The sequence below is a fragment of the Strix aluco genome, chromosome 1 (genome assembly GCF_031877795.1).
Source record: "Strix aluco isolate bStrAlu1 chromosome 1, bStrAlu1.hap1, whole genome shotgun sequence".
Taxonomy (NCBI): domain Eukaryota; kingdom Metazoa; phylum Chordata; class Aves; order Strigiformes; family Strigidae; genus Strix; species Strix aluco.
The window spans coordinates 71,890,103-71,905,147 of record NC_133931.1 but is presented as its reverse complement, the minus strand read 5'-3'; the positions used below and the strand labels follow the sequence as shown (position 1 = coordinate 71,905,147).

Here is a 15,045-nt window from a genome sequence, read left to right as displayed (position 1 = left end):
TGTGGTAATTTTCTCTGCTGGTTCCAAAGACAGTCAAATATCAGCTAAGATCGGATGGGAGAGAAGCAGGCTGGAAACATCAACATAAGTCAGAGTATGTGGGTTGCTATTCTGCAGGAACTCTCACTTAGAAGATGCCACATACATAGCAAACTGCAGGTCTTCCATGCTTAAAGAGTAACAATAATTTTACATCTCTGTGATCCAGAAGCTAGAACACTGGGGATGGGGTGGTTGTAAGGAAGAAATGAAACACAGTCTTGATTGTTAATGGATGACCTCACATTTTTTCAACTGCTTTTTTCTTCTCTGTAGTACATGGGGTGAATTAGGGCATGAACTTATTTGGATTGTACATAAACTTTGTGAGACCAAGATCCAGGTATTTGGAACTGAACAGGCTGATGAGTAGGCGAAACACCTTGGTTTTCTTTGATGTGGCATCTCAGTGGCCACAGGTCCCTCCAACCAACGTCATTTTCCCTTAGCTTTTTCTTCTTATTTTTTTTAAACTGCACTCAATGACAATGAAAATCTGGTTTGATAAAATGACATCAGGGAAAGGATGGATTCCAGGAAAAAAAAGCAAATCAAAGGAACCCAAATCCCTCTGGCTTCCTAACCCTGACTTCAGCAGAGCACTCCCTTGAGAGTCATAGGAAAAGGTTTGTGTCTGTGCATTCCATTGTGTATCCCCCAGCTATTTTGTAGGCTAAAGGCTTTGGGTCAGACTGCTACTAGTCAGAGAAGTGGAAACCAGATGCAAACAACGCAGAAGACTAAGCTCTAATGCACAACAAGAAGGGATAAAGGGGAATATAGCAGATTAATACAAGTGGAAACAATGCTTAGAAATAAAAAGGTGCAGTGCATGATACTGAATGTCTAGTTACATAGATTTAATTCATGCCCCAGTCAAAAGCCTCTTCACCTTTTCCTCATTCTCTTAAATCACTTAAATCCTGCTTTGTCTGTATTTATCCCCAGAAAATAGGAATAATAGATCACAGGGAGGTTGTAGGGTTAAAATGACATGATGGACTGTGTTGAAATATTAATTACATCCATACAGGTTCCTATACAGGATTTGTATGTTGGGCAGGAAGATGCAAGCAAAGTAATAGAGAAGGTGGAGCCAGGGTCTCTTTGTCTTTGAAGGATTTAGATGGTGGATTGAAACTGGACACTGCATGGGTTCAAAGGCAGCTGATCTGCTTTTACCGAGATCAAGAAAAAAGGAATCTAGCAGAGGCTGTCAAAAGTGCAGTCCTTTTGCTGCTACCATGTGGTTTCTTTTCACATTTCTCCCCTGTGTAACAAGGTCTATAGTTTAGAGCCAGTTTGGCCCTGTTACTAAACAGAAAATATTTACCCTCCCTCATTCATCTGAGATTCTTTCATCTGAACAACTACAAGTATCTTTCTTTTATCTCCTTTCCAGTTTCCTTAGCAACATGCAAGGACACTCCAGAGAAGCAGTGTCAGGCAACACCTTCAGTCTAGGCTTTCATGAAGCTTTCTAACCTTGACCAGCTCTGATGAACAGTTTAATAGCAGGCAATTTCAAGCATACTATCATCTCACATGCATCTTTGTTCCCCCTGCAGTGAGATATTACAGAAAGTAACTCAGTCTGCACTCTGCCACTATTTCCTCAGCTAGAAGAGAGATTCATTACCTACTAACTAGGTCTGCAGTTATCACACTGAGTCTCTCAAGTACAGCATCTCCTTATGCTCAGCAAGTAATCCCCTTCCTAGAGAGCCCCTTGCTGTGGGGGCTGCCTTTGAGTGCCCACTGCCATGTAACCAAATGTAAGCAGAGATCCAGATTGTAATGGCATTTCTTGCCAGTTTGAAGCAACAAGGTGCTATTTATTGGCAAACCAGTGTGGTTTGCTGCATTGCTGCTATTTCCCTGCTTACCAGACATTCACAGTGCAACTGGAAACTAATTGGAACCAAGGAAATTAGTGGACATTCAACAGGAATCTTCACAATAATCTTTTTCTCCTTGTAATCCTGTTTGCATTCTATTGTGCTGGTCCATCTGCCATCCCTGGCTTCCTGAAATCAACGGCTAAATCTATAGCTAAAATCAATAGTGAGCAATCACCCCAGCAATTTTTAGGTAGCTGTTGGGAAGATGGCCAAAAATCCCATTAGGCATGTTAAGAACTCTTTTCTTTCCCTGAGTCATCAACATTAATATAATGAGTGGATATGCTTCTAAAAGCATTAGTGTAACTAACTCAAAGTTGTTTGACCATCTTTGCACAGACATTCTTAGCTGGAATTAACAAATGCTGGATTTCCATTTTCTCTGGCCCAGATGAAAAAATGCTGCACTTCTCCACCTGCAAAACTGAATGATTGTTTTACACAGAAGTAAGAAGTAACAGATGGAAAAAACATAGAAGGATTACAGTTTGAAGAACAACAAAGAGCTCCTGCTTAATATCTTGCTATGAAGATTTATTTCACATAGATTAAATAAAGTAGAATTTATCCCTCATTGTTGCTTAACAGCAACCTACTTTCTCCTGTAGGGACATGGTATGAATTTCCAGACAAGTACTGATAGCTACTATCAGGCTCCAGTCAGTAGTCTGATCAAATTGACCTGGTAACAGCTTCCTGTGCATGTGAAATGCTATAGCTCCTTTTTTCTCCCACTCTTCTAATTCACATGTTGTCGCTGCTCTAATTCTGTACCTATATACCAGATGTACAGTGCACTGGAGCTAATCTACCAGTGAAACAGAGGGTACCATCTAAGACACAAACAGCAATTATTTCAAGAAATCTACCCACTTCAGGTATTGCCTAGTCTCTTTTATCATGTAATGATAAGTGGTGATATGAATATGTATTCAACCAGCTGTGTGTATATACAAATGTATCCGCCACTTGTTATCTGAAGATTTGCCAGTATTTAACATTTTCACTCCACTCCTGTGAGGTTTGAGTAAGTGGGGAAGACAGACATTGAATGCCTCAAGGTGACACTGAAAGACTACAGCAGAAGGAGGGGATTTCACCTGCCCATTGCCAGGTCCTGGCTACTGATCTAGGTCCAGCTAAGCAATTCATTAAGACATTGGTAAAGAAAAAGGAAGGTCTTAAAAGAAAGCATTGTGAAACTAAAGCAAAGGAAGTGTATTTGCAGTATGAAGGTGCTTCCAGAACTCGCTATCACCATTCTATATACCTTGAGCAATTACTTTTAAGTGCATTTCCCATCCTGCCTCACACCACTTTGTCCCGTGTTACTTCTGTTTGCAGACCCGTCCAAATGCAAACAGACAGAATAACTTCTACCTGCTTATTTTGCTTTGTCTCTTCCCTGGACACACCTCTCCCATACAACACTGTTTCAGACTGCTTGTCCAACTCTCCTCTGCCTCTGGTATCTGGAATCTCCTTTTTTTCTGCTTTCCTGTCCAAATTGGTGTCTTTTTCTTTGCCCAATCCATGTAATAATGGACTTTGGCTGCATGGCGGGAAATTTAGGTTAATCATTAGGAAATATTTTGTAGTAGTGAATATAGCTAAGTTCCAGAACAAACCACCTCCAGAGGCGGCAGAAAGGTTCAGGTAAAGATGATCCTATCTTGGCACACTGATGATAGGTAACCTCTTATAGTCCCTGCAATCCTAAAATCTATTTTTATTCCTCCATATCTTCTCAAGCCACAGGGATGAATTTGGCTAGGCTGCTAAGCTGCTTACAAGACAATTCACTGTCATAGAATGCTTTGGATGCAGAAGGATAAACGGGGTTAAAAAGAAAACAAAATTTTTTTGTTTCTTGGCAGAGTCTCATTCTGTTTTTGTCCTCTTCTTACACTGCTAGCATGTGAACAACTGGCAGAAAGAGATTACCAGGGTAGAGAAGGTGCCATGGTGAGATCCTGAGTGGCTATTCTTACATCTAAGTGATTCTGATGGAAGACCCTGGTCTTCACTTCAGAATGATACAAAGTAAAGGCAGGAAAGGAAAAAAACAAGTGGGTCATTGAGTTTATCCTTACATTAACTCAAGGGAAGTTGAGATAGAAGGAAAGTGGGTGAGACAGTGAGCAGATGTCATAATGAGCAGTCATCAAATTGCATTATAGATTTGTGCTGAGGGGACACACACTGGAAGTTATCTGGTGAGAGGTGTTGATAGATTTTTATTGAAAAACGGATGAAGAAAGGTAAGTTCAAAGTCTATACCTCCCTTCACTCTATCTGGGTTGATGAGAGTGAGCCAGGACATGCTAATGTAGTCTCCTAGACAAAACTGATCATAATCTATCTGAGCAGGGTTCTCAATCTTGAGAGGCAAAACTCATCCATATGTAACACTTCAGAAGAGCCTTCCTTAGGCAAACCAAAATGTTTACATTCTCTATCTTTGGCAACTGATTCCTGTTATAGCAGTTTGTCTATCACACACAAGTGTGAAGTGGCACGCAAGAAGGCTGAGACTGCTAATGGACTGATGCTCGTTCCCTTCCTGACAGGATTTTTAGGAAGCATGGCAAGCATATATGGATACCAGAAGAACTTTTGCAGGTGAGACAATCACAGCAAGCTAATTCTGTTTAGCTTCAGGCTCCAGGCAAAAACGGCAGTGTGAAAAAGCAGGGTGGGAAAGGGAGCTGGTAATCCACTGCTGAAATGATGGCCATTTTTCAAAAGATAGCTATGATGGTTTGCTGACTTCTCTAAGCCCATTCACACAGGAGCAAAAAAATATTGTCTCAGAAGATGAGAGTGAAAAAAGAAAAAGTTTGATAAGGGAAGTGCTTTTTTTTTTACTGGGGGCAGAAAACACTGAACTGGAAGATGTGACTGTGTAAGAACTCTTCAGTGCATACAATTTAACAAATGTTTCAGGTGAAATTCCATCTGCCCATCTCTGCCTCTTACCGCTTTCACCTCTTCCAGCTCCCAAACTGACTTTGCAGAATAAAATATGAAAGGATTATAAAATTACTCTGCAATTATCTACTGAATGTACAAAGAACATTTCACAGGTCTCCTCTCCCTATCAGAACAAAGAGGAAAACTTAAAATAATGTTAGCACAGAAGATCCCTCATAGCAGAGATGGTGATTAAAAAAAAAATAATCTGCAAATGAAAGAGAACATACAACTTTGCACTTTGCCATGATTTGGAAGAAATCCACTTTTTTTTGTGTGTGTATGACTCTTGTTTCAAATGAATGTTGTTCTCTTTCAGCTGTTCCATCTCCTCTTTGGTGTTCAAAGCAGGCTGGAACCTCACAGACTTGTATGCAAGGTTTTGATAAAAAAAGATGGCAAGGATGCAAACTGAAGCTGAGTCATTGCTGTCAAACAGTTTTTCAGAGATTGGAAGGACTTGGGGATGTATAAATACATGACATTCATATATGCTGAAGACTTCAGATATTGACTGTTAATAAATGAGCTAATGGTGATTCTCTGTGTGAAAAGACTGCAGTATTAGCTCATCACTGAGCATATATGTAATGCCTTTTTCATGACATCACAACCCCCCTTTAATATTTAGGGCTAACTGCTTCTTTTTCTGGTAGCCTCACAAGAAAGCAGAAGATTGCCAGCTTGCTGCATTAATGTCAACTCTGCTGCTTCCATCTTGCACCACTGACATAGCAGAGGTCCTTTATCTCTACCCCTGTACTTTCTCACCTTTCAAAATCACCAGCCTGTCATCTGTCCACACTTCATTAATAGCAAAAACTATAATGCTGGAGAATTATCCATTCTTAACTAGACAAGTATATATGAAGAAGCTGTTTGGCATAAAGGCCATCTTTATGTCCTGGACCTGTCAAGTACTCATCATAGTTTAACCCCTGTTCATAACCAGGGCATTTTGGTGCTGCAGTGTAAATAAACACATAACATAGACTGACAGACGTGCTACTGCAGAGGACAGGCAGGTTGCGTGAAGAGAATACTGGTATCACCCCAAGTAATTTCAAGAACAAATTACTACCAATGGTAGTATACAAGACAGCTTTACTGAAGGAAAAAATTTTCATGGGAAGTATTTGGTGCAGCTCAAAGGAGGAAATTTAATGTAGTTTTAGTGCCCAAAGACAAGAGGTTTATGGATATTTCAAAACTGTAGTAGTTTTATCCCTAGATAAAGAAATGTTTCATGAAAAATCTGAAAACCCAAGCTTTTGGATGACTATTGGTGTTTGGAGCCTGAAAGTCCCTCTTCTTTAGTTGTTTTAATTACCATTTAGAGCAAAATAACTAAACCAGTAATTAAACTGTCAATTAAACCAATGATACATATAGTATACAAAGCAAGTTTATTCCAAATATAATACTCTAAATCAGTGATACCCTTCAAGAATCACAAAGAAACATTTAAATGAAAAAGCAATAGTAATTCAACATCCTTAATTATTTGACTCCCACCTTATCACTTCCTAACATCCACATGTCCTATATCATACATATTGGGACAGAAGGCTGTCAAAAACGCTGCCATCCCTAAGAGTGCAATCATGGTATGGTTTCATTTGTGTGTCTCACTTTAATGAAATACCTTCATTTGATCTTGAGTGCTGCAATGAAGGTTTTACTCAACGATGAACCTGAGACTATGGCTATTCCCTACTGGTGCAATTGACCCCATGTATGTAATTGTAGCATGTTTGTATTTAGTGGCACAGTCTTGTTCGCTCTGGTAATTAAACTCTGATAACAGTGGGAAATGGATTTCAATAATAGAAGCAGGTAAGAACAGCTTTCCCACCAAATGCTACACAGATGAAAGACATCATTTTTTCTCTGCTTTCATATTTCACTGGCAGTGTTAAATGTCATGTATTTCACTACACGCCTTTCACATCCTGAATATCTTGGACTTAGTTCAGAGTTTTGAATATCATGTAAATTATGTAAATCTTGAGGCTTAAATGTAAGCTTGGTATCCTCTGAAGACACTGTCTACTTATGAAGTCCTTCTTGCCAATCTCAAATGTTCTGAATAAACTGCTCCAAACCTCATCATAATATTTTCTCTGGAATCAGTTAGTCAGATTGTCCTTTCCAGGCTAGCAAATGCTAATGTCCAGCCACACTGTGCTCTCTAATAGGCAATGGGCACACAACAATTACCTGTCAGAAAGACAAATAGAACTTGTTGGATGCCTGGTTATAAGTAATTAATTATAGATGGGATATCATCCATAAAGGAGTAGGGCATTCTGTCATTTCTTTTTTAATATACTAGCGGAAATACAACCTGAGTCATTCACTGATGTCCACTAGTAGTAGGTGTATCAGATAGAAATGTCATCCAATTTTCTCTTCATTAAAAATTCCCAAAAATGTTTTCTGGGAGACTTCTGAAACTGTGTTCTCCTAAATCCACTAGACTGCATTCAGAGATTGACCAGTGAATCCACATGAATGTGCAGATCACAGACATGACCAAACTAGAGGACACTATTTCATATCTGAACCATTCATGGAAGTATTGGATTTAACTTTGATTTGAATAAACTAATCTAATTCTAGACATGCATACAGGTATGAAGATGAGATTATATTGTCAGTTTGATGAAGCTCAGTCTCTGCTGTATGTATTTTCTTTGTAGTCATAAAGAAGAAGCAAACATTTTTTCCCCCATAACTGCTATAAGATGTCTATGAAAGAATTTAATGCCATAAAGAAGCCAATTATATATATATATATGTGTCACATGTATTATAGCTTTGGAAAGAACCGTGCTGTTGCTTGCTAATTTCTAAAAGTCATTAAATTGCACATTATTTTAATTAAACAAAGTAATCTAACAGGGACTGCAGATGTGACTGGTATGCATTTGAAAACTTTATAGTTCTTCATTCTACATACTCATGCCAGAAATGACAAGAACCTGGTGAATGGCACAGTCCAGATGATACAGATCAATAAAGAAGCTTTTTATGAGCAGCCACTGCAGCAAACAGGCACAATGGAGGCATCAGACTATAAAATATTTTTTTCTTTGAGTTTAAAAAAGTGAAACAGACGAGTCATTTTTACTAAGAAACTGTGAAAATCAGAAATTCAAATAAAAGTTTTGGTTTTAACCAATGGACAGAAGCAACACCAGTGTGTCTGTGGAGTGTTTTGCCAACCCAGCTGTGTTAACATCTCCAGTCTTTTCTGAACACTGCCACACATGTTCAAGACTGTATAAATGGCTAATTCACTCCTAAAATGTGGAATTCTTTGAAATGAAATGTATAAATATTTGAGACTATTTGGTCACACAGTCCAAAAAAAACACATATGGGAAGAAGAGCTTCTCCAGTACTATACATTTGTTGTTCCCCTGTTCATCAGTGTGGTAAGTGCTTTAAAAAAAATTGTAAAATTCCATATTGACAGACTACAAAGTAACTGCTTCACTTCTGTTCTCTCTTGTGTATATATGGATCTCCTCTTGTATTCTCAGAGACATGTCTCTGCATTCCCCTTGTTACCCGTTTTTACTCCTCTGGCAGAGGAGTGTTGAGGAACGCCTTTTGCAGTGCTCCTGCTCTCTCCCTCATGGTTCAGAATTATCAGCTTCCAAGAGCAATGTTACTCTGCCACTACTGCTGGCAGAGGGAGGTAGCTGCTGAGAAAGATGGTGCCAGGTACTGATGGCTTTTAAAAAAATCAAGGTCATACACTTGAACTTGACTTGTGGTCTTACTCAATTCTCAGACAATAAAAACCAGAAGAATTAAGCAAAACTAGAGCACTGTGTTTTTTCTGACTTCCACTGACGAGCAAGTGAGCTGCGTTACCCTGTGTTACCCTCTGCCTACACAGTGCACAGTTATGCATGATTATGGTTGTACATCATTACCTCTCTACTGAAGGCAGAAAAGTTTAACAGTTTCATCTTAGAGATACTCAGTATACCTAATGGATAAAGGTAGAGAAAGCTGTTGAGAAAGACAGCATTTAAGGATTTTTTGAGCTTGAATCTCACTCCTTACACCAATTATTCAACTTTATCCAGTGCTTCCTCAGGAATATTACAAGAATGTAATTATTAGAACTGAAGGGAAAAGACAACTTCTCTTTCATGGGTGACTGCAATATTTTGAGATCTGATTTTGTTTCTATGTCAAAGTTCCAAGGCCGTCTCTTATATCAGCTTCTGTAGACATGCTCTTCAATTCCCAGTTTTGAGTACTCTAGAGAAGGAAACCAACAAGAAACCCAACTGCCTAGTCAATGCAACCTGTTAAAACAGCCCACTTTCAAACTTCCTACATGTAGAGTATTAAATCTGTAAGATACTGGCTTTGGCTATTAAGTACTTTGCATTGTGCTAGCACTATTTATTGGATTCTCCTTCTACTACTTTAAAAATGGTGTCTGTATATTGTGCACAACTATGAAGAAACAAACCCAAAACCTCAGAAGGGACTACTATGGACAAAATATTTCCTTTAGGATAAAGAACTAATTGTGAATATGCTTAAAATAGAAACATGACACTCAGTTAAGGCAAGGGAAAAACGTACCTGTGAAAAGCCGATCACTTCTCCATTTTCATCGAGCACATTAAAATTAATGATTGGGCCCTGGACATCAGGATTGCTGAAATCTGTATCACTGTAAATACGTACTACAGGAGCCCCATTGGCATATTTTAAGGTAGACAGCACAGTGTAGGTGTAGTGAGCTAATGCAAAGGTATGCTGTTTTATTTTCTCCATTCCACCTACAAAAGAAAAGTACATGTACATGTCAGATTCCTTATTTTTATGGAAATGTAAAAAAAGGATGATTTTTCAGAATGGTGTAGCTGTGAGGTAACTAGCACAAAATTGGTAGTTTTGGGGTCCTTTAAATGAATATACAATTTGCAAATGTTTCTTTCCTCATACTAAAGCTTCAGAAGCACTGTTGCACCAAGGATTTATCTACAATTAATCTACTGTAGAAATCTAAAGCTACACTGAAGAGGATTCACATGCATTACAACATTGATAGGTCCAGTCTATACATATCACTAAGATGTGCTGACACAATTAATTTGAAAAGCAAGTTTTGCTCCAGATCTGGCTCATGTGAATGAGGTATCAATCCTAACAGAACACAGAAAGCAAATTGCTATGTTTAAGATAAAAATAATAAAATTCTAAATGTAATGACAAAATACAAATGTGAGCCTACAAGGAATTTACTTGAATATTGAAGAAATACTCTTTCAAGCCTGCTCTTCTTTCTGTAGAAGAAAAAGAAAGAGGATATTGCAAACACTTCACTGACTATACCCATGATGCAATCTATTTGCTCCAAAGAAGCTTTGCAGAGAAGTTTTCCCAGAACTTGGCTTGGAAAAAGCATAAAGAGGAAATATGTTGTCTATATCTCTGCTTTTTTTTTTTTTTTTTTTTGCACTGAGGAGTTTGGACAGGAGAACTGCAGAGATTTCCTGACAGATGGAGACCTCTTCTACATCTCTGCTTTCTGAGAGGAGGTTGTGTCTTTGTTAGATGTCCCTATTGAAATGGCTTCTCATTTTTGTGCTCAGCAGATATGCCACAGGATGATATACCATGGTCACCCATGGCTTTGGGGATATTTTGATTCTCTGTGGGAAGCTAGAACATAAGCTTCAGATACAAAATCAGCCATTTCAGCCAAAGGAGAACATATGTAGTCTGAGATGAAGAGGTAGGTTGTGATACTCACTGGGATAAACTGCTGACAAGAGACAAGTAACTGGGCATGACAATGAATATTGTATGAGAAAAGGAATAACCCTAACCCCAACGAAACAGTAATTTATGATGTGGAAGAAAAGTACAAGTAATCTTCAAAGCAGAAACTGAAAACCTATAAATCTGCATCTTTATGGAAGACAATTACAAGATAACAATATGGTCTCAGAGTATTGTAAGAAAGACAGGGAGATACCTGAAGGCTGACAATTGTTTAAGCCCAATCAAACCTTCACTGAAGACAAGCTTGAGTTTTAGCTGAAAATCCAAAGTAGTTTCTATTATGCATACTATGCATTGCACTATGGTGGGCTTACATCATGTGGGAAAAAAAAAAAGGAAAGAATAATTTCCTCAAAGGCCTCTTGAAGTAGAACAGTATTTTTCTGCCTGGGTTTTAGACCCAGAGTATTTTCTGTAATGTTGAGTATCTTATTTGAGGTACATGAGCATTTCTGTGACTAAAAAGATGTTTGACATTTTCCTTAACTTTTTTTTTTTTTTTTTTTTTTTTTTAACTGCATAACTATGAATCTCACACTTACTTCTGTGCATACCATTTGTACATCTCAGTATCTGGAAACTTCTACAGTCTGATATAACCACCCTTGGACAGAAATCTTGTAATCTGTGTGTTGACTTTTTTGGTTTTACTCATAAAAAGACTGTGTCATTTATTAATATCTATAAAGGAAAAAAATAGGGTATCTTCTGACATATAGAAGAATTACAGCAACTTCTCTTATTTCACTTTGCTTCAAGTTTCTATATTATGTGCTATCTCCTTTAGATAAGCTAGGATAGCAGACAGTAAAAGCACAGAATAGATTAGATATAAGGTAGAAGTACATTTTTTGGCACTAAAGAATAATAAAGAGGAATAAGATATTTAATGAGATACTAACACACTTGCAAGGAATGTTGCCAGAAGCTAATCAGTAAAATTTCTAGATGTTAGCCACAGTAAACTTGGCAAGCATCTCCAGAACATTTTGGTCTGAAAGACAATTTATATTTTCAGAGTCTTTGAGAATAAAAGATTAGCTAGTCAGAGATGTCCTAGTCATTGTTTGGTAGAAGTTGAGAGTCTTGAAATAGTAAAAAAGAAAAAAAAAAAAAAGTAGTTATTTCTCAGCATTTGCCAGAAAGAAGTTGTCTTAAGAGAAGTGACTGCCTTGTCAGCTTCTGAGATGTCTGTAATCTCCTGATTCAGAGCTTTTCCAAATTGGCAGGAATCTTTTAATGGAAGATTAAACTACTGTCCTTGTGTCTTGTTGAAGAAACCTCTTATGCAGAAATTTCAGTCTCTCATTCACAGCAATCATCCTGCTATCATTTCTATATTGTCTTCAGCCATTCTCTCTTAAAGTTGCTTAATCACATTTCCTTGTTCATTAGGGAGAAGCTGATGAGTCTCTTAATTATTTATTCTGACAAATCCAAATGCAATAGCCCGCAGTTGCGTTGTTGCCCTGTAATTGGAGAGACGAAGCCATGTTGCCAGGGTCCCGTATTTTTAAGTAGCAGAATAGGTTGTGATTAGGTCTGATGTCACAGAAAACCTTGTGAAACAACTGCAGGCAATCTGAAATTTGTTCTGACAGAAAAAGAGGTATAGTCAGAAAATAGTTGTGATTTATTTTTATATTGCTAAACAAAATGATCTATGCTGCATCCTGCATAAATCTAGTGCTTACCTCATCTCCCTCTCCCCACTAGGGAAAAAAATATGAGGAAGAGAAAATAAAAACCAGAACAAATCTTTGGTCTGTAACATGATCTGAGGACTTGCATTATTGCATCCAGCCTCATATTTGGGGTGACAAGAATAAAACTCATTACTTGACTGAGCCTTTCTAAGGTAAAGGAGAAGGTAATTGTCTATGTTATGGTTGACTTCATATTTATTAGGTTATTGCATTCCTGCATTTTATCTTCTCTCTATATACTGGGTTTTATGCCCAGTTCCTTAATTATGAATACTTGGAGACTCTTCTCTAGCTGCCTGTTTGTGGATAAAAGAAGTAGCACACCCTAAGCCTTTTAAAAGACATACAGCTTGGAAAAATCATCAGTACTTCATGTTGAGAAGGTGCTGGGAAGGAATCAAGTGTCCTGACTCCCTCTCACTTTATGGATTTTATTCCTTATCACTGCATTGTTTCATTAAGGTGAATTGCACCTAGTTGCTCCTAGAAATGATTTTAAAATGAAGAACAATTTATGTGTTCTCTAATTGGGATCAGAATGAATCTGATGTAGTCTAAATTACACCAGATGAAGTCTATCTAATACCATTCACTGTATTTATGTGTGTAGGAATACATTCAGCACAAAGGATGCTCACAGTCCACAATTTGCACTCATTAATGACTTCTTCCTATGGTAGAAATGTAAAGACTTCCTTGTTAAAAGGGAAACTCCTGCATTTCTGTGTATTAATATGCCTCATTACTTTGTCTTCATGTGTGTGTTTTAATTTTACATTAAGCCAGACATGACCATTTAATGAATCCTTCTTCCCAATAGCACCTCATTTTTCACACTATTTGTTGCCACAATGAATGCCATATATTCTTGCAGTGGCAAAGTTATTGAGCAGAAGAGATCGACAAAGAAAGCTTGTATTTTTGTGTACAAACCTCCTTGCCAAAGTACTCTAGTAAACTGTAGAGATGCTGTTAAACCTCATATTGCTGATGTATGTTTGCACGCTACAGCATCCTGTCAGGTTAGCACCATCTCAGACCTGCCTTTCCATCTTATACTTCAGTTTGGATACTATTATGGAAACTGATACTGTTCCAGTATGGAAAATTCAGAGTACCAGTGCACTGGATAACACACAGATAAATTTACAATGTCTGCTCTTCCACAGGAATTGCATGTGTGCATATGCCTATCCACAGAGACTGTGGGACAATTCAGTCATCTGGAAGAGACAGGTAAGTTGTCTCACATTTACAAGAGGGTTCAAACTATGTGCATTCAAACTATGCACAATTGTCACCATGGTACTGTAAATCCACTGTTTGGCTTGCCTGGTCATAACGTCTTGTATAAGCATTACCTCTGTTTTACTACCTGCTTGTTATATGCAAAATACAGCATGATTTTATTTTTCCAGTGGAATTTTATCTAATCAGAGAAAAACAAGATACATGGATGTCCAATAAGTATTCAGTATGGAATGATTTTGAGTTAGTATAGACCAGGTTTTGCATTACGTAAATAGCAAACATGTAATGGCATACAATCTCCTCTCTGAAAGAACCAGAATTTCAGTAGCTCCAATGTTCAAATGTTAGTTCTTCCTGAGAGAACTGTAGATAGATAGGCGTATGTCAACATCTATAAAAGATTTTGAATAAAGAGATTAAGATAAAGCAGAAACTGAAATTGAGCCTCTAGAATGAAAGCTGTGTGCTTAAGGTTTTCAGGATGCACTCAGAAACCTGTGATCTACAGTCAAATGTATTTCTTATCTCTCTTATTATAACAAATTAAATACTGGAGATAAGGAAGAAGAGAGCCATAAATCAAATATACAGTTATTGTTCTAACTTGATGTGAAAAAAACAGAAATTGAGGTTTAAGTGAACAAATTCTCTGTTACTCCAGTAAATCTAAACTCACATATATCTTTGGATAAGAAAAAGATCAATGTGATTCATTATTCTTCAGCATTACCTAACTGATAGCAACGAGGCAGAGAGATGATGAGCTGAAATCTCAGCAAACCAATCAGCAGGGAGTGAAACCAAGATGTAGCCACCTTCTAATAAATCCCAAACAAGACAGATCACCATGTGGGACCTGTGAGTCAATGTGCTAATGAAGCCATGGAACCTGTAAATCCTGTCAAACATTTGGAGTCCTTCCTTCACTTCCTCCACGAAGCGTACATTAAGATTCATTTCTGAGCTTTTTTTGGTGTTCTTTTATGCATAGAACTGAATGTCACTGACTGAAGTCTGCCACCTACTTAGTGTTATTCTCCTGAAGAACACCTTTTGAAGATGAACTTGGTAATGGTCGCTTCATATATCTCCTTTGCAAATTTGAGTGCTTTGGTTTAAAACTGCATTAAACAATATATTCTAATCACTGCTATTTTTTTAGCAATCCTGCCTCAAACAAACCACTGCAAACGTGAAAATGAAATATTCATATGATGATCCAACCCCCTGCCACCAAAGTGCAACCCTGAAATGTTACAAATACAGTACTAGAAGAGCAAGCAATGAGAAGAAAATGTAATCAACTTAATGAGAAACCTTGATCACTCATCCTCTGGTAGGGGTCCTACATT

The 15,045-nt window shown here is 37.8% G+C and overlaps 1 protein-coding gene across 3 annotated transcripts in view; it reads right to left on the bottom strand.

The window, feature by feature from the left end:
- The window catches only part of MOCOS (molybdenum cofactor sulfurase), a 231,927-nt gene that overhangs the window by 47,356 nt on the left and 169,526 nt on the right, over positions 1-15,045 (bottom strand). For all 3 annotated transcript variants that reach the window (XR_012623319.1, XM_074824831.1, XM_074824845.1), the window contains one exon: positions 9,528-9,727. Coding sequence is in view for 2 of the 3 variants with exons in the window: in XM_074824831.1 (XP_074680932.1) it covers positions 9,528-9,727 (200 nt within the window). In the remaining variant the exon portion in view is untranslated. The remainder of the gene's footprint in view (positions 1-9,527; positions 9,728-15,045) is intronic.